General features: G+C 30.7%; 5 protein-coding genes across 6 annotated transcripts; 3 read left to right on the forward strand and 2 right to left on the reverse strand.

The window, feature by feature from the left end:
- The first annotated feature begins 1,657 nt into the window (after nucleotides 1–1,657).
- Nucleotides 1,658–2,792, forward strand: LOC126772375 (uncharacterized). The gene has a single exon (XM_050492728.1). It carries the CDS (start codon nucleotides 1,752–1,754, stop codon nucleotides 2,781–2,783), a length of 1,032 nt encoding a protein of 343 aa, XP_050348685.1. The 5' UTR covers nucleotides 1,658–1,751; the 3' UTR covers nucleotides 2,784–2,792.
- Nucleotides 2,793–4,964: 2,172 nt separating this feature from the next.
- Nucleotides 4,965–8,975, reverse strand: LOC126772428 (superoxide dismutase [Cu-Zn]). Its single transcript, XM_050492799.1, has 4 exons — nucleotides 8,728–8,975; nucleotides 7,859–7,909; nucleotides 5,891–6,061; nucleotides 4,965–5,480 (listed from the first exon to the last, which is right to left on the reverse strand). The coding sequence occupies exons 1-4, from the start codon at nucleotides 8,791–8,793 to the stop codon at nucleotides 5,301–5,303; spliced, it is 468 nt and encodes a 155-aa protein (XP_050348756.1). The 5' UTR covers nucleotides 8,794–8,975; the 3' UTR covers nucleotides 4,965–5,300.
- A 706-nt stretch (nucleotides 8,976–9,681) lies between these two features.
- On the forward strand, nucleotides 9,682–11,866 carry LOC126772407 (uncharacterized). Its single transcript, XM_050492775.1, has 3 exons — nucleotides 9,682–9,919; nucleotides 10,001–10,051; nucleotides 10,130–11,866. The coding sequence occupies exons 1-3, from the start codon at nucleotides 9,881–9,883 to the stop codon at nucleotides 10,739–10,741; spliced, it is 702 nt and encodes a 233-aa protein (XP_050348732.1). The 5' UTR covers nucleotides 9,682–9,880; the 3' UTR covers nucleotides 10,742–11,866.
- On the forward strand, nucleotides 11,136–19,395 carry LOC126772391 (uncharacterized). 2 transcript variants are annotated; one of them, XM_050492753.1, is made up of 3 exons: nucleotides 11,136–11,196; nucleotides 15,468–15,540; nucleotides 18,623–19,395. In XM_050492753.1, exons 2-3 carry the CDS (start codon nucleotides 15,468–15,470, stop codon nucleotides 19,345–19,347), a joined length of 798 nt encoding a protein of 265 aa, XP_050348710.1. In that variant the 5' UTR covers nucleotides 11,136–11,196; the 3' UTR covers nucleotides 19,348–19,395. The 2 variants fall into 2 exon arrangements, with proteins under 2 accessions (XP_050348710.1, XP_050348709.1); XM_050492752.1 differs by lacking the exon at nucleotides 11,136–11,196 and adding an exon at nucleotides 15,123–15,176.
- Nucleotides 19,396–19,619: 224 nt separating this feature from the next.
- On the reverse strand, nucleotides 19,620–22,119 carry LOC126772429 (uncharacterized). The gene is made up of 5 exons (XM_050492800.1): nucleotides 22,047–22,119; nucleotides 21,700–21,730; nucleotides 20,525–20,667; nucleotides 20,169–20,306; nucleotides 19,620–20,062 (listed from the first exon to the last, which is right to left on the reverse strand). Exons 2-5 carry the CDS (start codon nucleotides 21,700–21,702, stop codon nucleotides 19,882–19,884), a joined length of 465 nt encoding a protein of 154 aa, XP_050348757.1. The 5' UTR covers nucleotides 21,703–21,730; nucleotides 22,047–22,119; the 3' UTR covers nucleotides 19,620–19,881.
- Nucleotides 22,120–24,729: the final 2,610 nt, after the last annotated feature.

A 24,729-nucleotide genomic window follows, 5' to 3' on the forward strand; every position in this document is an offset into this window, starting at 1 on the left:
AAATAATTTTCAGGATTTAATTAAAAAAATGTATATTTTTTTGTTTTCCTACTACACCCAAAAACCGTTGCATTGTTTGTTTTTGTTTCCGTAATAGTTTTCCGTTCAATAGTACTTCAACATCTTTATATGGTACTGGATTAGCATTCTCCTCAGATGTTGAAATCTAAAACATTCAATTTAATTGTTAATAAAGAATGGTTGCTACATATATTTCTATGTTAACCTCTTGACTCGAAAATATAATAATATTATATTTTCATGAAGAATGTTAAATAATGTTGTCGTTACGAAATTATAAATAGAAGAACGAATTATTTTTTTTTCAACCTTTTGCTGTCCACTGCTGGACGAAAGCCTCCCCCATAGAACGCCAACCATCCCGATCTTGGGCAGTCCGCATCCATCCCGAACCTGCCACCTTTTTTAAATTAAACAGCCCACTTCAGCGAGCTAATTCTACGCGCGATGTCGGTGACTTTAGTTCGACAGTTAGACTCTGGTCTTAAGCGACTGTGGGATCGACGATTCAAAAATATGACGTAACCTCCCGAATGCCGCCCAGCCCAAACGTATTCTTCTTTTAGCCTCCTTCTCAAAGTTGTGCCGGCCAAGTTGTATAGTTTGGCCCAGGTAGATATATTCCTGCACAACTTCAAGTGGAGAGCCATTTACGACCACTGGTCTCGGGGATACATGACGGTTTGCCATAATTTTAGTTTTTTCAATGTTCAACCCGAGACCTACTTATCTTGAAGAATCGCTCAGGCTGTTTAGCATCTCTTCCAAATCCTGCAGAGTCTCCGCCATGATGACAATGTCGTCGGCAAATCGCAGATGTGTAATGTGTTGGCCATTTATATTAATGCCGCGTCCGTTCCAATCGAGCGTCTTGAAGACGTCCTCCAATGCATTGGTAAAGAGTTTCGGTGAGATTACATCTCCGTCTTACCCCGCGATGCAATTAATTAAAATAACATATTTACATATAACGAAGCATTTTAGGTTATTATTAGACTCCGTATTTATTTGTTTACATTGTCGACGAGTCGATATTTTTTATCGAAAATCGGGACATTTTTTTAGCTGACTCTGGCAGCACTTACATGATGAATAATTATAGGTTATGAATAATAAAAACTGGAAAATCCTATTATCTTTAGGATTTTAAGCAATATAAGGTTCCGTCATGCTATGGCATAAATAAACATAGCTGAGAAACTATATTTAGGCACAAAATAATCGCACTTACGCGTGAAAACACACGCCGATAATTTTCTTCTTGCTGTCGCTTTAACATGAAATTATACGACAATGCACCATTGTATAACTATCGATATGATATAAGGATTGTTTCTCGGCCTTTTCGCTGGATTAGAATCGTTTTCTAACAGAAAAATAAGCTAAAATTGAACAAAAAACACAATGATCGCACCAACTGTCAAACACCAAAACGTTACGCGATAAGGGACAAAAGATTTGATAATTCTATCTCTGTCTAAGCCATTTGTAACGTAATTTTCGTTCTCTTTCTTGTGTAACTGAGAAGGAAATCAGCATTGCGTCTATTAGTTTCTCTGTCTACGAAGCAGCGATAATAAACGGAACGCGAAATTATGACAGCTGAAGACATTATGACAGCTGTCATTTGCCAAACTGAAAATTGATTCTTAAGCTTAAAATTTAAACCCAATTTATTTCGAACGTTTCGTTGATACATCGTTTTTTTGTGTCGCCTTATAAATTTAAAAATGCTTTGTCCTGAAGTATGGAATTTTCCTCCGCCTAAAGTAATAACTTCATACAAAAAATGTGCAAACTTAGAAACTGTAATTAGTGCAGTTGAACGAAATTGTTTTTATAAAAGTGCGATTGTAACATGTCCAGATGAACTGCATACGCCACAACAGATTGCGGATATTTTACTAGAAGATAATGATTATTACACGGTGTTCAATTGCAGTTTGACAGAGTTTTTGGAGCCGATTTTCATACAAAATTTTGTTAAAGCGGGAAAATTATATTGTTTAACGGCGGATACAAACTGCATTGTGCAAAACTGTGCCGCTATAACCCCCGACGGGGTGTTAACATTGAATATTCTTGATTCCATTTATCAAACTCTAGGTCTAGAAGGAAATAAATGCTCCCATAGCTATTATCAGATAAAAGTTAACCTAATAGACTTGACTAGATTAAAAATTGTGGAAAGAACCAGAAAAGCTCTGTCCAAAATTAAGTCATTCAATTTCTATGTATCTTGGGAACCAGATAAGATTAACATTTGTCCATCATCAATTGCAAAATATTTTTGTGACAGAAACTTTGAAGTATCATGTCACAGCCTAGAAGTACAAAAAATAACACCAGATGTCCGAGAAATACCAACTTTAATAGATTGTGAAATAGAAGAAATTGTAGAATGGATTGGAATGCTGGCACATGGAGCAGAATTATGGCCAACAGAAGGTTATGTTAGCTCATACAGTGAGCCGGAATGTGCTTCACCATTACAATCATCTAGAATATCACTGCTAATTATCAAAGGTTTTTTAACTCCAAATATATTATCAAATGCATGTAAATCTTTAGCAGATTATGTTGAATCTCGAGAGCTAAAGGATTATTGGTCTTCAATAAGCATACAAAGTGTTGAGGATAGCCTATGGCAATGGAGTACGAGTAGCCCTAAAATGTTCCAGCCCCAGAATACTTCTTGTAATTTTTTCTTTTCTCAAGGTGGATGTACAATGTATTCAATAGGACAATTAAAATATTCATAACACATCTTATTTTGATGTCTTCATTTATTTGAAAGCTATTATTTATTTTATTAATGTGCTTAAAACAAGATGATAACAGTTTTTTTATTCTATTGCCATATATTACTTGAAATTACCCTACTGGTTCTAGTGCATCTTTAATAATAAAAAGTAATTAAAGCTTTTCTTCTATTTGAATTATTTTTCAAATCTTTTTTAGTTACCAATTCAATGCTGAGCACACTGGCTGGTTTATTTTCCATTCAGAACCAAGTATGGAATATGCCGCTCAACATACAACAACTTCTTTATTAACAAAATGAAAATTTTTAAACTTTTTCATTTAAGTGTGCACATATATACATCATCTATTGTCACCATTTCATGAAATACGTCTTTTAGAAATTATGAGATGTGGAAAATATATATTCGTTTTGCTCAGTACATTAAATGAGTTATGCTTCTTAAACCAACCCTTATTGGAACATTTTGAATTAAGTCCATTAATCATACCCCTAATAAAATACATTAACGCATTTACATCCTCCACACTTTTCATATACTCATATGCAATGTCATCATACATTTTGTTAGTGAACTCTCAAGCGGGGTCCTGTACTTGTGATAAAAAAGCTCGAATATAATTAAATTGGATATTTTTCGGGCCGTTTTGCTATAAACAGTATCTTTGGAGGCATTCCCATGTTTAATGATAGTGAGAACATGCATTCAATGAAAAATGAGTTAACAAAGTTAACAAAAAGTTATTTCACTCACTCCTATAACAGTGGTCTTCAACATTTTTTGAAGTTTTCATAATGTTTGCTAATAATAATTGATTCATTGAACATTGTCTTAAAATTCATTTTAGAGTATCTTCCGATTATATTTTTGTTTTGCACCTTCTAATAAAACTCGCCTTGTCAAGGAATAAATAATTTATTATTATTTCAAAGCAATTACACATAGTTCATTCTTATTCATGATAGCCAATTTTCCTGTCTTTATATTTTCATATTTAATTTGCAACGGTGTGTGTAGATTCAACAATTCTTCTGCTAACCCTACACTAGTATAATATCTGTGTATATATATGCAGATGCCACTAGACCTATATATATATATATAAAGGTCTAGTGGCATATGTAGTGGTATCTATGTAGCCACTAGATCTATACATATATGTATACATATATCTATATAGTACTAGTGGCTACAAGTAAGGCCACGGACCCGGGTTCAATTCCTAAGTCGAAACAATAAAGCTATTGAGTTTTTCTGTCGAAAATGCTCAGTAGCAGCCCGGGGTCTGGGATTTGGAAGTGTGTACACTCCTGTGCCTCGGAAAGCATGAAAAGTCGTTGGTCCTACCCCTGAACTCTGTTCGGTTGTGTCGGATTGTCGTCCCATCGGATTACGAGAGTTAGGGAATAGAGAGTGCACCTGTATTTGCGCACACACTTGTGCACTATAATATATTCTGCGTAGTTAGCTAATCTCTCTTGGGATTGGCCGCCTTGGCCGAAATCGGTCTGGAGGACTATTATTATTAGTATAAAAGTTAACTCTTAAATTTGGTTTTAATATAACGTGTAATAATGTATGTGTAATATGTTACCATCATAACGATTTAACTCCGATTCGAATAAATATAGAATAGTGAAAGTTGAATTGAATCGGGAACGTATCGTAATTGTTATTATAGATTAGTAGAATTGGCCGCCCGGCTCTCTATGTAAGCACACCGTTTTAAGAAGTTGATTTTATAAAAATCTCAAATTTTGGTCTTTTAAAAAATATATAACGAAATCATATAAATTGAAGTAAATAACTTACTCAAACTCTTAAAAATCCAAACAACACATTTGAACAAATTACAAGTCGCGCCAATAATACATTAATTACAAAATGGCGGTTTTAAATGAGCCCACTACGTGGGTCCTTGGTGTTGAATGGGTTAAACAAAATAAATTGTACTATTTGAATTTTGTCTAAATATTGTTCTGGACTGGTCAACTAAACTTATATGTTTGTCTACTTGTAATGAATCCAAATATGTATATGTTTGGCGGAACAGTATAGGTTACAGGTTAATTTATTTTAAGTATAAATTATTATAACCACTTCAGTGATAATTAATAGTGAAGTAACCTTCCACTTACATTACCAGTGAAATTACAAAAATTTAAATAAAAATACAAATAAATATAAGTATTTATTGAATAAAAAAAACAAGCTGCAGTTTGACATTTCATATATCAACATTCCCTGCACCAAATAAAAATTAAACCAATACAAACTTTTTCACTAATTCAGAAATGCAACATAGGATTTGAGAAATAGTTTGGAATATAACATTTTAACCTTATTTTATAAACTACATAGATCTATACCACATTCATTAAGTAAATATAAATATGAAGTGATAAGATAATAACGAGATATAGACACTTGGTACTAATATTTCCCAATTAAGCATTAACATTAAAAGGGATAGGTATTGATTAAACAATTGCAACCATTGAAGGTCTAAACTATCTAAGCGGATTTGGCCAATCCAATGACTCCACAAGCAATACGAGCCCCAGCATTCCCTGTGGTCTTGCTGAGTTCATGGCCCCCAACGCCGAGGTCATCAGGATCAGCATGGACTACCAAAGTGCGCCCAATGATACTGTTGGGTCCCGCAAGTGAGATTTGGGAGTCTTGAATGTTCACCTAAAATTAATACAATTAGATTCATTACAATGTACTAGATTAGACAGAAAAGTTTTATTAATTTTAGTTGTTGGATTATACATATATTTAGTCATTTCATAAAATAAATCATTTTGTTTCTTTTTACCATTATATCTCCAGACTTTGTTGTACGGTTTTCCATGCCACTTTGTTGTACCTTGTCTATAGTTTCATTTACATTATTTTGATATCTTCATGTTTTTATTGCCAGTCAGCATTTAACTTTAGGATTATTGATGACCAAGACATAAGACATAAGACATAATACTATCAAAAGTTCACAATTAAAATTTTCAGGTACAATTTTTTTAGGTATACACTATGGGACTAGAAAAAATGCATTTCACCTTTTTAGTCTGTTTTAAATTAAAGCAATATATAAATATTACCTTTGTAACACCACCATCAGTACAAGCTTCAATATTTCCAAGATCTCCAACATGACGGATTGAAGCATTGGGTGCTCCATGTTCCTGTTTCAATGGATTGAAGTGAGGTCCTGCCGATGTACATCCATTTGTGTTGTCACCAAATTCATGAACATGAAAACCATGCTTGCCCTGGAATTCAGATACATTATTTTATTGTTCAAAATAAAGAATACTTGTTAATATTATATATTAAATTAGCAATTCAATACATCTATTTTGTGTATATTGGAAATTACTCTTCTCGTCTTTTAGGAAAAAACTCAATTTTTCAGAAAAAAAAAATAACTAATCATATATATTATTACAACCGAGGCACTCAGTACAATAATGATCAATTAACTAGAAAAGCATTACGCTGCTTGAAAAATATCAAGGTTACTTATTGAATCAATCAATATAATAGGACAAGCAAATATAATGGAAAAAGTCATTTAATTCAATGTAATCTATATAAATATATATATATCTAGCCAAACAAACTAGCCCACATCAGCTTCAGACCAATTTAAACTTATATGGTAATTCAAATCTACAATGTTGACAGTATTAAGAAGTTTTAATTATTAGCATTGAAATTATATTTACCAATTAAATGTACAATGAATAATTATTAATCACCTGCTTCGACTTTGTCACCACTTTCATTTAAGCAATCAACAAAGGGAAATGAAATTCGATTTATTTCTTAATATCAATATTCACTAGCTGGTTCTAACAGTGGTAAAGAGCTGATTGATGTCATAAGAACCAAATAAGTCATTTCTGCATCATCACCTCTTATTGCATTTATTAAACCACTCTCCAGCAAAAGTACTCCAAGCTAGCAAGAAAAGTTGATACCAGTCTGATGGCCTGCTTTAACTATGCCAAATACTTTCTTTGCAAATAAACAATAAATTAACAAATAAATAACTGAAATAAGCAAGCAAATGTATGTTGTTTATTGAAATGACCTTTTTAAGAAAATTTTTAGCTGGCAATTGATGTTTTCATTTGTAAAATTCTATAAATTATTCTCAAGATTTGAAATTATATTGGTTTAAGTATTTGGATATGTATTGGGTAATGGATAAAATACTTGAATCAGTTTTTTTTTAAATAATATAAATTCATATTGAAAATGAGAAGTATTTTTTTTTAGTTAATCTATTGGTAAAATAATAAATCTAATTGAGATGTTTACACATTCTTATTCTTGAAGGCAAATTCAATTTAATCAATAAGTAGCACCTATAATTAAACAAAGCAATCTACAATTCTACAAACATACTTATTATGAAATCAATCCATTATTATGAAAACAAGGTCAGGTGACCCATGTGCCCATATCAGATAGGTATAATAATTGAATGTACTAAAAATATTATTTTTAATGATAAGGTTTTGAATGCTACTTGTAGGAATGGAAAAAACTAGATAGAAATATATTGACAAAACTAACTTTTGCAAATTGTGTGTATATTCAACTTCCATTATTTATATATCTATCCATAACATTAGTATGCAGTATTTTAATATAAGAAAATAATTTATGTTTATTGGTTTAGTAGTGTATTGTTTTACTCAATATTTATGACATATTATTCATTGTTTATTCTATGGTGTGGTATGGCCTATAGGCCATACACAAAACACTATTCATAGAGATGGCCAAGTGGTAAGAGCGCATGAATCATGAATAACATGATCATGGATGGGTTAATTTGTGATTCTAATTCATCTTGACGGTGAAGGAAAACATCATGTACAGTACTGTACTATAGGCCAATCTATTTTCTATTTGAAAAATTTCAGTTCCCAAAATAGTTAGTTCTATGTATATAAATACATATTATATTTATTACTAAGTAACATTACAACATACAAATAGCATAAATTATAGTGATAAGATAAAAGCTATGATTATTCGATTGGAAAAAACCTTACCTTTGATAGTCCCTTGACTTCTCCGGAAACTACCACAGGCGAACTGTCATCCTGAAATAATAAAATAGTTAATATGGTAATCTTATTACGAGAATATTAAAACTCACATGGATGGCCATTACTAATGTCCAAAAAAATCGTGGACTTTCCGTAACTATGTTTTTCCATTCCATTTCTGACCACTAATATTAATTTCAAAGAAAGATAAAGTTTAAAATAAATTTCTAAGAAAGAGAAAGTATAATATATATTTTTGAAATATTACAGTATTTCCTGCAATTTTTACAAAAACAAGGAAATCTTTCAAAAAGAGTAACCTAGTTATAATAAAAAACATTGTAACAATGTAAGCCACTCCCTGAAAATAATAGTCTAGATTAGGTATAAATTCAACAAGAAAAGAAATTGAAAAAGCTCTGCAATGTAAATGTCGAGTTTCGATTCTTTTTGATGACTACTATGGCCATCACCATCATCATTTAATCAAGTTCCTGCAAATAACTATCGATGTATAACCTGGTTTCCATAAGATATAATAAAAATAAATCGAATATATCATTGATTATTTCTATCACTTTTCATGCATACATCTTCTGAACTTATTTTTTTAAATAATACTCATATATTATAGCAAAATATATATTTTTAAAAGAATATTGGAATATAATTATAACTTAAATTTTACGATTTAAAGTGTACAGTAGCTTCTAGAATATACGTACTATACATACTGAAAGAGTACGTACAGTAATAATCCTATTATACATTCCTTATTTTAATTAACAAGTTTTAATTTAACATGTAATTACGAAATTACGTCAACATCAAGGTCATCATGACAAGCAATAAAAACAATATATCTAAAATACCTTCTGATCAAAGAATACTGTGCCACTTATATCACCATTTAAAACGCACACTGCTTTGACCGGCATTATTATGCAATTCAATAAAAAATCTCGACCCTTAAGATATGTGAGGAGAAACGACTAAAGCTTTATTGACTATTTAAAGATAAAAATGTACAATCAAACAGTTGTTAACTACACTGTAGTCTGTTGGGTAATAAAATAATTATTTGTATTTATTGAAACTTCAAACGTATAGCCGGTTTCTTACGATATGTTCCGAAATGACATGTAAATTTTAATATCTATTTAAGTTATAAGTAATCTGTGGCATGGCTCTTTGTAACTTCTATTCTTTTTCTATAAGTATCTTGCACTACATTTTTACTATCGGAAATGCTGAACAAAACGCAAAAAATATTACCGCTGAATTTTCCAGTTTCTAAATAATATAAATTAAACATTTTTTTTACGTCTATCCGTTTATTTGTTTGTCCTTCAAAATTACACGATGAATTTTGATGCTATGCCATAACTTAGTTAATTTATTCTAGAAGATCTTAGGATGTAATACATTTAATTTAATAATAGTAAATAAATACTATATTTTAATTTTTTTTTTAATTTAAAATAACTATTTTAAAAAAGAAATTTCAATATTTGCATATACATCGATCTCGTTTTTCACTAAAAGAAATGGCAATTTGGTATCAACTTTATTCACAAAAGTATGTACGATTATCAATGTAATATAAAACAAGACGGACAACACTATTTCAATACTCATAAAAAACTCGTTTAAAAAACCAAGGCTGTCTAAGCTATTTTTTGTATTTTCTATTATATAAATATGCCATACCCTCTTTTTACATGTATACTAACATTGGATTTATCGTACGTATTTTTAAATAACATCATAATTTTGACAAGAAACTGATTAAATTTGACATCATTTTAGTTGTCAAAGGTTCAAAACAAACCTAACCTACCTGCTTTGATTTAGACAAGTGGTTGTATACTTTTTGTTTCTAAAATAAAAGGAATATTATTAACGCCGTCGCAATAGTGATTGCCATATGTCTATTGCCTGTTAAAAATTGGTTTCGAAAAAAATGAGTGTTTTATATTATTAGAATAACATTTTGCCTATAAATTATAAGTTTGCATTCAAATTATGGAGGAAAGCATTGCTATTTCAGCAATGCCTTCTCCGGTATGTAGAACTCCTAAATAAATTAAGTAACCAAAATGACAAATTATAAAATACATGATGTTTCACACTTGAATTTTGCAGGCAATGTCTGCTGAAGGGGAATCTACACAAATCATAGAGGAAGGCCCTCGAGTAAGTTTTTAAATTTTAGAACTACTATTTCCATACGTTTTACTATTTCATTTAGTAATCTTAATAATTTACTTTTAGGTATGCCCACTTTGTTCTTCTGAAATAAGATTTTTCTTCATAAACTTCAATGAAAAAATGTTAATGTGTGAGAATCTTGAATGTGAATTTCCATTTGGGTATGAAGACTTACAGTTTTTACGTTTCGAAAATGAAGAAGACATGAGTGATTTTGGTTCCGTAAGAACAAGAAGAACCCGCATTTCATCTGCAGCAACCCCTTCTGTGATTTCTACAACTAGCTGGTCAGATATAGACAAAATTAATAGAGTTTACGATTCAGAGGAGCTTGAACAGAGATTACCTGATATTAAACCTCAGAAAGAAAAGAGGAAAAATAAAAAAAACACAAAAAACACAAAAGACAGTGAAATTTTAATCCAGAAACATGTTGAAGATATAAAAGGCTTGAACATGGAACTAATGGAGATATCAGCTGAGACTAAGAAAACAATTAAGAATGAGCGGTGGATTAAAAACCTCATGACTCTGCAAGCAAATTCAGGTGTAAAGCTTTTGAAACCTGAGGAATTAAAACATATGAAGAAGGAAAATAAGGATATTAAAATCAATATTGACACTGGCAAAAGTGTGTCAACAATCAAAATCCAAATGGCTGAGACTGATGTTTAGTAAAACAAACTGAGTTACCATCAGTGTTTGTGTTCAATTTACTTAAAAAATTTAGTAACCTAAATTATGATGATGAATGTAATTTAAGAGCTGATTGATGTTTAGTTGCAGTTGCTTAGTGTTCTTTTTCCGAAAGACTTATTTTATCCTAACATTTTAATAGAAATAGCATTTGTTACTTTTTTTGTTTTTGCTGTCCTATCTTATACATGTAGCTTACTTATAATACTTATTATTTAAAGTTTGATTGAAATGTGTTAATAACAAATTATTTGTAGTCCTACTGTCAAACAAGGACCTTCTATTTATAGTTTATTCCTCCTATTGCAGGTGAACCATACACAAATTTTATTTAATGCATAAAATACAGTTGTCACTTGAACCTAATTAAGCTCTAATCTCTCTGTTTAACATGAAAGGAAGTCCTTGCTGAGCAGTAAAACATTTTCACAAAGGTAAAAAATAGGAGAATTTAATTTGATTTTAATTTTGTACATTTTTTTTCTATATAAACCAATGTTATATAAATGTTTTAATGTAATGAAATGCATTATCTAATAGGGATGTGATGTTCATTTGCTTGATAATTATTTTTATGTATTCAAATGTTGTAAAAAAGTCATATATATACATGAATCGAATAAGAAATAACTGAAAATGTTGGCTTTTTTACAACACAATCAACCGACAAATGTGTGTGTTGTTCATTTTTTGTGTTTGATTGGTATATTTTCGTTTTACTTTAAATGCAATATTTGTGCAAATGACACAAATATAATACAACTATATATTGCTGTGTTGAGACAAATAATCCAAATACAGACAACAGACATAACATCTTAGTTCCCATTGTGCGATATGTGGTAGGCAGAAGGGGCAGATGGTCTTTTAACACCTGCTCTCCAATTATTAATGAATTAAGAAAATATATTTTATTTTCATTTATATTAATCGTGTAGCGACTTTTGCACAAAGAAGCCCAATATTTTTATTTTTTCACTTATTTAAAATATTACTTTTTTTTTGTTATTTATTTGTTAAATTAGTCAAGATGAAAGTATTTTTTTAGGAAAGAAAACTTAGTTATGCCTCGCATGTTTGCATGGCAAAGATTTTTAGTTTATTTTTATTAAAAAATAAAAGTTATGTGATATTAATTCTAAAGTATAAACTTATAAACTAATATTTTATTGTTAATATTTGTTTTATTTCTTTTCGCTGACCCATATTGCAGCCATGAGGTAATCTCATTACTTAGAATGTTGATGAATGATATTACAAATTATTGTAAAATAATGACAAAAACACTTCCTTTCAAATGTTCAACAGAAATTTAACAACTTGAAAAAAATATATGTATTGCATGTAAAATAAATATATGTAATATGTAAGTATGCTAGCAATTAAAATAAAATATGTGGACCTTAACGCATAGTGCCTTGTACACAATTGCTGCGCGGATCCATCCTTTAAAAAGGTTGTGGTCACGGCCACCCAAAAATCAGCAAAGTACGAGTCGGACTACCTAATAACTTATAAACGATACATTGAATTCCTATTCGTAAATAGAAGTTTTAAAAATGTATGACGGCCCTCCCCGTATGGACCTATAGCCACTTCTATCGACCCCTAGGGTAGGGTTGTGGGCATGCCCACCGTGCCTACAACATTTTATGTTCAAATACAGAAGGTATAAGAATGTATAAATACATTGAAGGTTGAAGTCTTTTCCGAGAAGAGATTGCTAAAAGTTATTGAACTGCCTTTGCGCAATAATTGTATCTGTATACTGTACCTAATTTTAACCTCAATTAAGTGTCATGTTCATATATAATTTGTGTGCAATACAGTTTTTTTTATTCTATTCTATTTTATCCTATCCTATCCTATTCTGTTCTATTCTTAGAACCTTAACCAAAGATCGCGAGTTCAAGTTCGGGACATAAAAGAACAGAGTTTAATCACTACAGTAACAGCCTGTTTATGTCCCACTGCTGGGTTAAGGCCTCCTCTCCCTTTTGAGGAGACGGTTAGGAAATTATTCCACCACGCTGTTCCAATGCGTGTTGGTAGAATACACATGTGGCATAACTACATGCAGGTTTCCTCACTATGTTTTTCTTCACAGTCAAGCACGAGATGAAATATAATCACAAATTTCTATTTCTAAAAATTAATCACTAAGCACGTGCTTTATTTGTTACTTATAAATAAAATATTTCGTGCACGGCTGTGAAGGTGAATTTGAAGGTGAATTTGAAGGAGATTGCGAAGACATTGCGAAGAAATCTGTATAAATGTCGGATGTCATTCTAGTTCATGTGTATCTACTAACCCGCACTGGCGCTCGTGGTGGAATAAGTTTCAAAGCTTAAGAAGCGTAAGGTTTTGTCCAGCCGCGTGACACTAACATTAGGTAGATACTCTTGAGTGAAATTATAAGAAAGCCGATATTGGATCTTTGCGGACAAGAAATTGAAAGTGATATTTTATCTGTCCAAGTATTTTGCGCGAACGTGTTACCTGCTTTCATAATATCTACAAGCTGCAACACATATTGTGTATAAGTATATTACATTTTAAAAGAGTTCGATTTTTTTTAAACATAAACTAATATACTTAAATTTAAATGACTACCGCATACGCATTGATACGCAGCATAATAAATAATTTTACTATTATATACCAAAGCGAAATCAAAACTTCTTTATATATATAATTCAACCTGAATTATATATATGTGTGTAGTGTGTGTAGTGTATATTTACTAAGGGACAAACTGTACTTGAAGTAGAAAAATATATAGACACTGCTCGTGGATGTATGGGCAGTGGGTCGTCAATTCTTTTATTATACTGTATAAAGCTGTTATTTTTTTTATTTTAAGCTTGTATTATATATAGACTTGTTTTGCAATTAATCTATAACAGTACCATAAGAAGAGATACGGGAATTTTAAAGATAAATTTCCTACTCTAATCAAGTTCTCGTAATTAAAGAGTTGTAATTGATAGGAAAGGAAGTCGGAAGTACTAGGACGCGCGAGAGTTTTGAACCTGACTTTCGCCGCAGATAAGTTGCTGCAAGTACTGGCTTTATACAACGATTTGTTCACTTCTGGTTGGATAACCTAGCTAATACAGCTTAACATGCACACCACGTATTTTTTCATTTATTTTACATTTATCCAAATATCGAGCAATATTTAATGCTAGTGCTTAAAATTAATTTATTACTTATTTTGATAAAGATCTATGCGACAAATTAATTGAAAGAAAAATATTTTGTGAACTCGTCGTTCGCTCAATCCTTTTATTATTTTTCGTTTTGTTAAACATGAATAGGGCTACCTGCTGTGATTTTGTTCGAAATGATAAGCGTTGCATGTATTTAAAGCGCCCGGACTGACAATTTTCGCTTCGACCACTTTGACAGAATAAGCTATACCTATTATCTCGTCATAGAACATCAGGACCCGTTTATCGATTCTGTTAACTCCAAACTAAAAACTACCCAAATATGAAAGTTTCATATGAATTGGGTTAGTCGACAAGTAAATCGTAGGTACTTCGTTAATATTATTTTGATCACATGAGACATGTAATAATTGATACCTCAAGACGAGTGGCTTGGCATAGGTCACAAGCACGCAGTGCGGATTCCAAATTTGCTGCCCCCTTATTTTTGCAAATGCCGCCCCCATGAAAATGCCTCCTGGTGCGGACCGCACCCTCCGTTCCCCTCATGCTATGCCACTGCTCAATACTATTTATTTATGTCATGTGGTCAGTTAAATGATCGCAGATTCCGAGTCTGGCTTCAGACTCCGCGTCGTTCGCAGCCCGGAGTTTGGCAATGTTTAGGTACTCTTCCGAATGCCGGAAAGCACTTAAAGCCGTTGGCCCTAAGGCTGAACTTTTTCCATTTGTGTTGGTTATGCCATTTCATCGGATTATGTAAGTGAAAGAATACAAAATTCCTGTATTTGCGCACACATTTGCGGACTATTATATGTTTCGCATTTGCGCCCCAAAAATGGCTGCCATGCCAATGAAATCGGTTAGGAGTAAAATAGGTAGACGAATTAGCAACAAAAGAAGGTAAATGGATTCTGGAATTTTCATTTCATGCTAAGCGGATAAAGAAAACATCAAAGGAAACTTAATGTGTCGTATGTGAGTAATTAACATTACGTTATAATTATAATACATGAAGTATTATAATTTTTTTCACTGAAATTTAAATAATTTCAAATATCAATAGAAAATTGCAGCAGCGAGCCCGTCAATGTCGGTCGAGCTAGTTCGTTCTCCCCATCCGAAGCTATAAAGATAAGTTTGTTTTCTTTGCATGCTTCATCGCAGTGTTTACCATTACGCGGTAACCATCGCGTTTGGTGAGTTGTGAAGTGATTTAAAGATTACGAATATTAAAGGTAATTTTTAATTTATATGTATATATTATATAATTATATGAATACTGAATAACGTAGAGTGATATTTATTAAAATATAGTTTAATTTTATATATTAATTTTAAATAATCTTAATACTGATTAAAAATTTTCGACCGATGTAGGTAAGTTTAAATACTACCAATTTTATTTAAGAATTTAAGAACTTACTGATGTTAGATTTAATTTAATTGAATTGTTTATAATACTTATGCGATATATATTTTTAGTTATATATATTACTGAATTATAATTCAATGTAATAAAATTTCAGATGTTCAGACGGACAGTTTTATTATTGACAATTGTACTGACAATTTTGCAAAGGGGTTATAGCAAAACATCTGGTAAGAATAATTTCATATATAATATTAATTTTCCGTCGCATATAATTATACTTAATAATAAATTATTACTATGTGTAATAAATTATACATTTACAATCTATAAATCCGAAAAAATACTAAGACCCTCGCCGGAACATCTTCCGTCTGCCTTCAAATCAGCGATCAATAAAAAGCTAAGAAAGCTTAGAGTAACAGAAACAATTAAAAAACTAAAAAAAAAAGTCTAAAACGAAGACTAAAAAGATAAATTAACCATAAAGTCAACAATAAATTTAAATATGGAATTCCAAACAGAAACAAAATACGTATTGTCATTAATGAAAAGGGAAAAGCGATGCCAAAATGCTTTTTGTAATATCACGATCTAATTTAATATCGTGAAACATATTTATTGAAGTTTTCAAAAATATCAAGCACATAAGGGAAATAATGATAATAAACGTATTGCAAACTTAAATAAAATTGTTTAACCTTGTCCGTAATCATTGCACCATAGTTAAAAAAACTAAATGAATTTCAATTCAATCAAATCAAATCCTTAAACTACAGGTAGGTAGGTACATTTGAAATTAAATTTTATATTATTGGTGATTTATAAATTGTGAAAATTGTCAATATTTCGTTTATTAGTTCATTAATAACGTCAGTACGAACCTATATACATACATACTCTCGGATAAATATATTGTGTAATAGCTACGTTTAATAATTAAATATTGATGCATAGCATTTACATCTTGTATCTTATGATTTCACTGTAAGAGATTTTAACCATTCTTTATATCGATCTTTATATGACGTACTGCGTCACAAACCTTGGGAACTAAGATGTTATGTTCCTTGTACACTGGCTCACTAGCATCACTGGCACTGGCTCACTGATACACTAGCTCAATCACCTTTCAAACCGGAACACAATAATACTAAGTATTGCTGTTTAATGGTAGATCTTAGTGCTATTCTGTAAGATATCATATTTCACTATTTAAATATTGAAAACTGACTTACAGTGATCACCACTATTTTGATGCTTTGTTGTTTATAATTATTGTTCACAATCTATTCGAATTCGATTTTTATCTTACAGAATAGCTCTACTTACTGTTACTCTATTGCGTCATATGGCATTTAAACTAGAGGTAAATTAGAAACGTCGTAAGTATTTTTTGAAAGTCATTTGTAATAATTTACATTCAAAGTAAACATTTTCAAAAGTATTTTTTAGTCACGGTAAAAGCAATGTTTTATAATTTTATATATGAGTTGCATAACGGTTTCTTATTTCCTGGTGTTTAAAATATTTTATATAACTTTCAACATTGTTATGATTCTATTTTTAATATATATTAACTCATATAAATCATTATACACTTTCCGTTATAGTACTACGATCTCTCATCGCCTGATTACGACATTAATCGCTTTATAAAGAATCATAGTTCTGCTGTATTGCTAGGAAATAAGCATTTGCCATATTTAGTATATGGCAAATTTTGTTTTTAAAATAATTATTTTCAATTAAAAGAAAATTAGATAATGAAGTCGAAAAACTGTTTTATAAGCAAAAGGGGTAAACGTTTACAGCAAATAACGCAGCACAGTCAGAGACCAATATTGAACTTTTAATAATTTACTTGGTGGTTGGACTATGTACAAGCGCTGGCTAGGCACCACCCCTACTCAAGACCTCATATTAAACAGTTAAACAACAGTACTTAGTATGGTTGTGTTGTGTTTGAAGAGTGATTGAACCATTATAACTAGTGTTATAAGGGACATAAAAATCCCAAGGTTGGGCGTTTATGTATATTGACTCAACAGTCCGCCTACTGCAAAAAAAAGAACATGCTTAAGAAATTTATGAGGATAATATTCATTATTATTTGACTAACTGTTAAAATCGAAAGTATATTCGTTAAAGATCCGGTTTTATATTTAAACATAACTTGAATAAATGTAAGTCTGAAAGTAAGTGAGCAGAAAATTATACAACTAAATATATATAATTTCTAATAATATAACAGTGACACAATATCAGTTCAAAAAACAACAACAAAACAATATTATAAAGGATTTCTGTTGCAAGTGTGTTACTTTTCTTTATAATATAATTGTTAATTAGGTTTTAATTGTTGAATAACACATGAATCTTACCCGAAGATTGCGGGTTGAAATCCAGCCGAGCACCACTGAGTTTTTATGCTTATTTTCATCGCGTGCTTAGCGATGAAGAAAGACATCGTCATAAAATGGCATCTGTCGGGTGAAATTCTGTCACATGTGTGTGTCTTTCGCCCGCCATTGACACAGGGTGGTGAACTAACTCCACACTCATTCGCCAAAAATGGAAAGGAAGCCTTAGCCCAGCAAAGAAACATTTTCTTTTACTTTTCTTATTAAAATTATAATAAATTTATAATACTTTAGTAACAATCTTTGTGAATAAAATATTGTTGTATTGATTTTTTGGGCCTCACATATATATGTAGTTAGTATTTTAATGATAAAGGCTACTTACACCTATAATCTATATAACAAATATATGTCACGATGGCACTTCAACAACCGTTAGCGAAAGCCAGTTACAGTGACCACTGCATTTTAAATTATTGAACGTATCGCTTGTAGCTTTATATCTCTGAAAATTAAATATATTTTTGGCATGAAGATACGTACTGTATCCGATTTTTTCTGCATTCATTACGATAAATTAACAAACTTTTTAAATTCATATTTTCAGGTGTGTAAAGGTTTCAATTAGAAAAACTGTCTTAATTTACAATGGCGTACATAAAGTGTAAAAATACCAAATGTTGACGAATGTCCAAAATAGACCCAACAAAGGCTAATTAGAAATTTCCAATAGTTGTGCATGTTGTATATAATTTAGTTGTATATATATGTCGAGAATAAAATCTTCAACCTGTTTCGATAATTTTATGCACAATAGCGTTTGTAGGAAAGATGCCTAGCAATGGAACAATCAAAGAAAGATAAAACAACAAACATATGCGTTTACATAATTATTAAGAATCATAAAAATTATAAACCTATTAGAACTATATAAAGACTTTTTTTTTAGGAATTTCACAATTCTGGTCGGACGATATCAAAGTATTCGACAAAATTTATGGAAAGACATCTGACAAGGAACTGTATGGAGTGACTCTCCCACCGAATGTCAAGTTTGACACAGACAGTAAAATCCCAATTCAAATCGAAGCATCTGAAAAGAGAGAGAGATATCTACCAGATGGAAAGAACATTCTAGATTCAGAATATTATCCTTACGATCTTGGAGATAGATATGCGAAATTATTCTCAAAATCGTTGTATCCCGGAAAGTCAAAACCATCATCTGCGTTGCAGTTCATAAGCTTTTCAGATTTCAAACCAATAAGCGAATCGACTGACCCAGAAACGTACACTTACCTAAAACATCTGGAGAAAATTAGTGAAAAGAAAAATGACTTAACAAAACATTACAAACCACACAGCGTAGAGTCAAATTCTGAAGCAGATGAAGCTTATAAAAGTATTCAAGATATATTAGACGCTCACGAAGCGAATAAAAGTAACGATTCCCAGGAAGATGAAAAAGAATTTTCAAGTCCAAAATATAAAACTAAGGTTAATGAAGAAGGTGTACGATATGCGAGAAATAGAAATAGAAGCAAAGTAAGGTTGGTGAATGGTAACAGCATAAAATCTAGGTGCATTTCCGGCAGATGCAGGTCTACTCAAAGCTCTCTACGTACTAGACCGTATTTGCGAAAAATACAACATTACAGATACTCTAAGCGTTAGTTTAAGACATATTTTTATAGATCTAGTTATTTATTCATACAACTTGTTCGAAGCCATTAGTAGTTATAACGATTTTTGATGTATAAATGTATAAGAAGACTATAAGTAACTATAAGAAAGAAATTTTATTGTTGTTGTTACTTTTGTTTTATTTATTATTTATTTAAATATACCAGGAAGTCACTTTAATATTTGGTGAAATTAATAAATATTGTAATTGAATTTTATTCTTGTAACATTTTTTATTAGGTAAGGATAAGTAAAATACTATGTATCTAATAATATTATAATTTAAATCTTAATAAATAAAATATAATGCTTACAAATATTTCAGCTTTTTCCTATATTTTTTTAGCAAAAGTAATGGAAAAGTACTGCATTTTCACTCATAATGTAATGACGACGAAACAAACCCAAAATGATGTAAATTTTAGACGATATAAGCACAATGTGCGTCCTCTGTGCTTAAGTCTGCTAAAATTTTTTTTTAATACAGGGTCATTTTGCGTGAGGCATAGTTTATTAGGGGTTTTGTCAGTAAATGAAGTTAGGATTTATGTCATTCTGTCGTCCTTGATTTGATAAAGGATTTGACGGGGTTTTCCTTTTCTTATCTTCAATGCCGTGAAGTAGAAATTGTGGAGCGTTTGCCTGGCGCTGCTGTCTGTTGTCCAGTTCTCGCGTCAGTTCGTCTACAAAGTGCCCTCCCGTCTGCCTGGAGAAATAATTTGTTAATACTTACTTTTTATTTAAAATACTTAATATCAATAATAAAAAGTAAATTGATATTCTATTTTCATATCAATATTAAATTAACGCACCGTTCTGTACCTCTACCGCTTTCGATATCGTCTTCGGACGCCTGATACATGGAGTAGCCTCGACGAGATAGCTCCTCGTCCGGAGAAAGACAAGGATTGTGGAACGCGTGATTTCCATCCTGGCTCATTTTTAATTTTCTGTTTAAAAACGACAAATTACAAGTATGATTAATATTTATTATTCCTGTGTAATCAGGTAAATAAATCGTTTTTGCCTACTACCACGACCAAGATACCCCGACGACAGACATTTAATGACAGACATCCGATACAATAATTTTAAGCAAACAAAAAATACATAAACATAAAGTTCACTTACCAGTCCTAAGCTGTTAATTAAGTTATACTTTACTCACTGAACTCGTAATCGTCCGCTGGCACTAAGGTCTTTAACCTTACGACGCAAACTGGCGACTTGGGTACATAGCACGATGCTCATCACTAAGAGCACCAGCCAGGCCCCGCTGAATACGCTCACGATTATGATCGTCTCAGTTTCCTGGAAACAATTTCAAATATAACGGAATTCCATCATCTCTTGTTTCTATACCCATTTTAATACTCCTATATTATTTATAAAAACCCGAATAATTGTGAGAAAAAATGCTTTATTTTATAATATAACATTTAGCCTAAAAGCAAATGACAACCATATTTTAGAAGTTTTTTCGAAACCCTACACCTCTTAACTAATAGTTCAGCTCTCCAATACATGCCTGAACTATTAATTAACCAATTTTAATAATAGGAGAAAATTCAATTGTCTTCTTGTTATCTTTTTTGATATTTTATTTATATATATAAGTATGTTATTATTTTTCCGTTTTTTTTTGTAAATATACCAATTAAATAAATAGTTTTATTATATTTTTGATAAAGATAATAATCGAATTGGTAGGGTGACAAGTTGCTCAAACACGAAATAACTCCTAGATTATAATGATATTAGAATTAAAGAAATAAGCGATTGCTATGTTTCTACAATAGGCGTTGGCAGATTGTAGGAATATTGTTAGTGTAAAATTACAATATTATGAATTAAATACAATTATAAATTTACAATTAAAAGAGGTTTAAATAAAATATGAAATATAAAACCGTTGCTATTTTATATTTCATATTTTATTTAAACCTCTTTTAATTGTAAATTTATAATTGTATTTAATTCATAATATTGTAATTTTAACCGTTGCTATTTATCTATTATTTTAAAATAATATTTTGCATTATTTTTCATGCCATTACTTAAACTAGGCATAATCGTCATGATAAAATGATATCATCCGTTACCCAATCATAGGTATATGAGTATCTCAAGAATTTTAAGATAAGTAGAATAATCTACGACATATTCACGTATAGTGTATTTTAATCCAAACATATATAATGAAAAATAACAATATATCTATTATCACTATTATTTATAAACCCAATAAATACCTACATATGAATATACATTTGTTATAAAAATAGATTGTAGTTTGTAAACGTCCAAAATAGTTTAAAGTAAAATATTTTAAATGTAGCTTACCATGGTGTTGACCTCAATACTTCAAAACTACCTGCAAATAAAAATGTTATCAATTACTTTCGACGTTAATACCACTTTTACTACAAAAACCAAGTGCCTAATAATATATATACATAACAATTCAAAACACATGGTTTCCATGAAAATATTATATAGGAAGCAAATTTGCTTGTTATATTTTTGTTCACTTTGTTTTGAAGATAAAATATATTTTGAAGTAATGATCGATAACAAATATATTCTTAGAGTTATGTCATATTAATATTTTTTTACAAGCCAATTAAATACGTCGATATTTAGATTCTACAGAGTTATATAGGAAATAAAGTAATAAATTAATTATTTACCATATCACTAAGTGTGGGGACACATGGTTCACGATTCGAGCGCGCAGCTCGTACTGCGCGATATCTAGATAAGAACTGATAACGATTAGTAACATCTCTGCTACGTGGTTATTCACAATTATATCTTTATATGACGTCATTTTAGCCCTTATAATCATTAAAAAAATAATAATGTTTCGATTTATAAGTCTTAAGGTTCTTCTAAGGTAGAAGGTATCATGAAAATCATTAAAATAGCCAATCCATTCCTGTTTTTTTTATTCAAATCCAACCTAAGAGAAATATTTAGAAATATTGATTTGACTGGAAAAAAACATTTGATCACAAAAAAGTCACTTAAAAATATGGCTTAGCCAACTAAAAACTTAAAAACAATATTTTTAATTATGTTATAAAACAGTTTAGGAATCATATTGGCAAAGATATCGCCTAACATTGTCAAAAAAAATAAGAAACTTTGAATCGAATTGATGACATATTTTGAAGTATACTTTCTCTGTTGTATATTGTAAATAGGAAATGGTTGTATTATGTAGAAACAAAGTCGACGGTAATAATAAATATGCGATGTCGGTATTTTTTTTCAACATTATTGTTTGAAATTTTAAAATACTTAATCTAAATGAATTTAAGTGATCAGAATAAATCACTATGTCCGTTATCAATTCTAAGTATATAGATAGAAATAATTAATTGATAAGATTAATTGAAATGTAAAATTAGAATAATATTTATTTATAATAAAATTTGAATAAAGTCATATCAATTTATGGTCGTAAGGAATGTTTGTGATTCACTTTTTAATAGATTAGGGCTTTGTACACTTGTGTTTAAGCACCGACTACTATATTAGGCATTTCTTGTAAAATATTAGGTACTTCCTGCGCCGAGGGCTTCAATGAACAACTAGTTGTATTGTTGATCGAACGCCGAGGGCTTGTTTTAAAATAGCTGCCGTGGTCAAGCTAGAAGGATATAGGTATTATTAAGACATCTTAAAGACATCATAACACACATTTATATCTCTTGCTTGGCAGCGCATTGACGGTGTTTTATACTACTCCTTACATTGCTTATTTCTAGAGAATGAGGTGATTCCACAAGTCATATTATTCACTGGACAATTCACCTGGGAATTGAAATATCTAATAAAAGTAAAAAAAGTTAAGTAACAGTTTGTGAATGTCCCAATGCTCAGTTAAGGTCTCCTCTGCCCTTGAGGAGATTTAAGTCTGGGATTGATCCCGCGATCGGCTAACATACACTCGTTCTAAGCTCTAGGCCATCTCGGCTCACCTAATGGTTTTAATTATTATAAGCACCATATCAAATATAATAATGTGTATGTATTAAAATGTTACATCAGCTTGGAATTATTATACGACGTTAATTATTTCCGTTTAAGATTAAATTTAATTGCTTTAATTTTATTTACATATTTAATGAAGTTAACATTTTTATTATGTAGGAAAATAATTGTACGTATTATGATGATCGCGATCATGTATCTCATTGATTTATGAGATTTTATACCATTATCTACAATCTCTAGATACCGAAATAGTCTAGTGGATAAAATGTGTGAATTTTTACCGAATATTGATGTTTCATATGCTGATAATCACCAATAAGATATTATCATATATTATCATATTATATTTGGTGAAGGAAAACATCGTGTGGAATCCTGCATAAGTCGGATGAAAATCTGCTATAGCAAATCGCATTAAAACAGTGCGGTCGACAAAGCACACCTTCTTAAAGAGAGCCCAGCAATGTGACCATTCATAAATAATGTAATAATATAATGTCCTCCAGACTGATTTCGGCCACGGCGGCCAAACTCAAGAGATATTAGCCAACTACGCAGAAGATATTATAGTGCACAAGTGTGTGCGCAAACTCAGGTGCACTCTCTATTCTTTAACTCTCGTAATCCAATGGGACAGAAATCTGACACGAGCGGAAAGAGTTCAAATATTATAATAGTACAAAAAATCATATATTTTAGTTTGCGACATAATCGCATTTATGTATTTGGCAACTTTGATAAGAATCCGTTTAGTCGTTCAGGAGTCTTACTGTAATCATTTAAAAAAACATTCAAATACAAAAATATTCACATTCAAAAATTAATAGTAAGATGTTGTTACTTATTATTCTTAATGAATGTACTTAATATATCAGTCAGTAATGGCTATGTAAATAATACATCGGTAGAGATTTCTTGATAAAATGATTTAAGCGTATTATAATACGCCCCAAAAACAAACCGGTTTGTCCATGCGATATAATGGTAATTTTTAATACATCATATAAATTAAGGCAAATGAAAAATATACTGGCATTATTTCAAAATAATAATATCGTAGGTATATTAAGTTAGCAAAATAATATTTTTGTATTGTCGTAGATAATTGTCGGTTACTTAAATACATACTTGCTCTCGTTGGATACCCGGTTACTATATTCAAGTGATGATTAGTTTTATTGACGAATACAAGTCCTGTCTTCGAGGCGTAATTCAGAAGCTACCATTGACTTGCTTGATTTACCATTGATTTGACTTGCTACTTACGGATCAGTAGGACTATTCTGTAAGAACAAACTCGAAACTCACCGCAGAAAACGGTCTTAAAATGTCAGAAAATGATATGCGACATTGATCATAATAATTATAACA

This window comes from Nymphalis io, chromosome 12 (assembly GCF_905147045.1).
Source record: "Nymphalis io chromosome 12, ilAglIoxx1.1, whole genome shotgun sequence".
In the NCBI taxonomy this organism is placed as follows: Eukaryota; Metazoa; Arthropoda; class Insecta; order Lepidoptera; family Nymphalidae; genus Nymphalis; species Nymphalis io.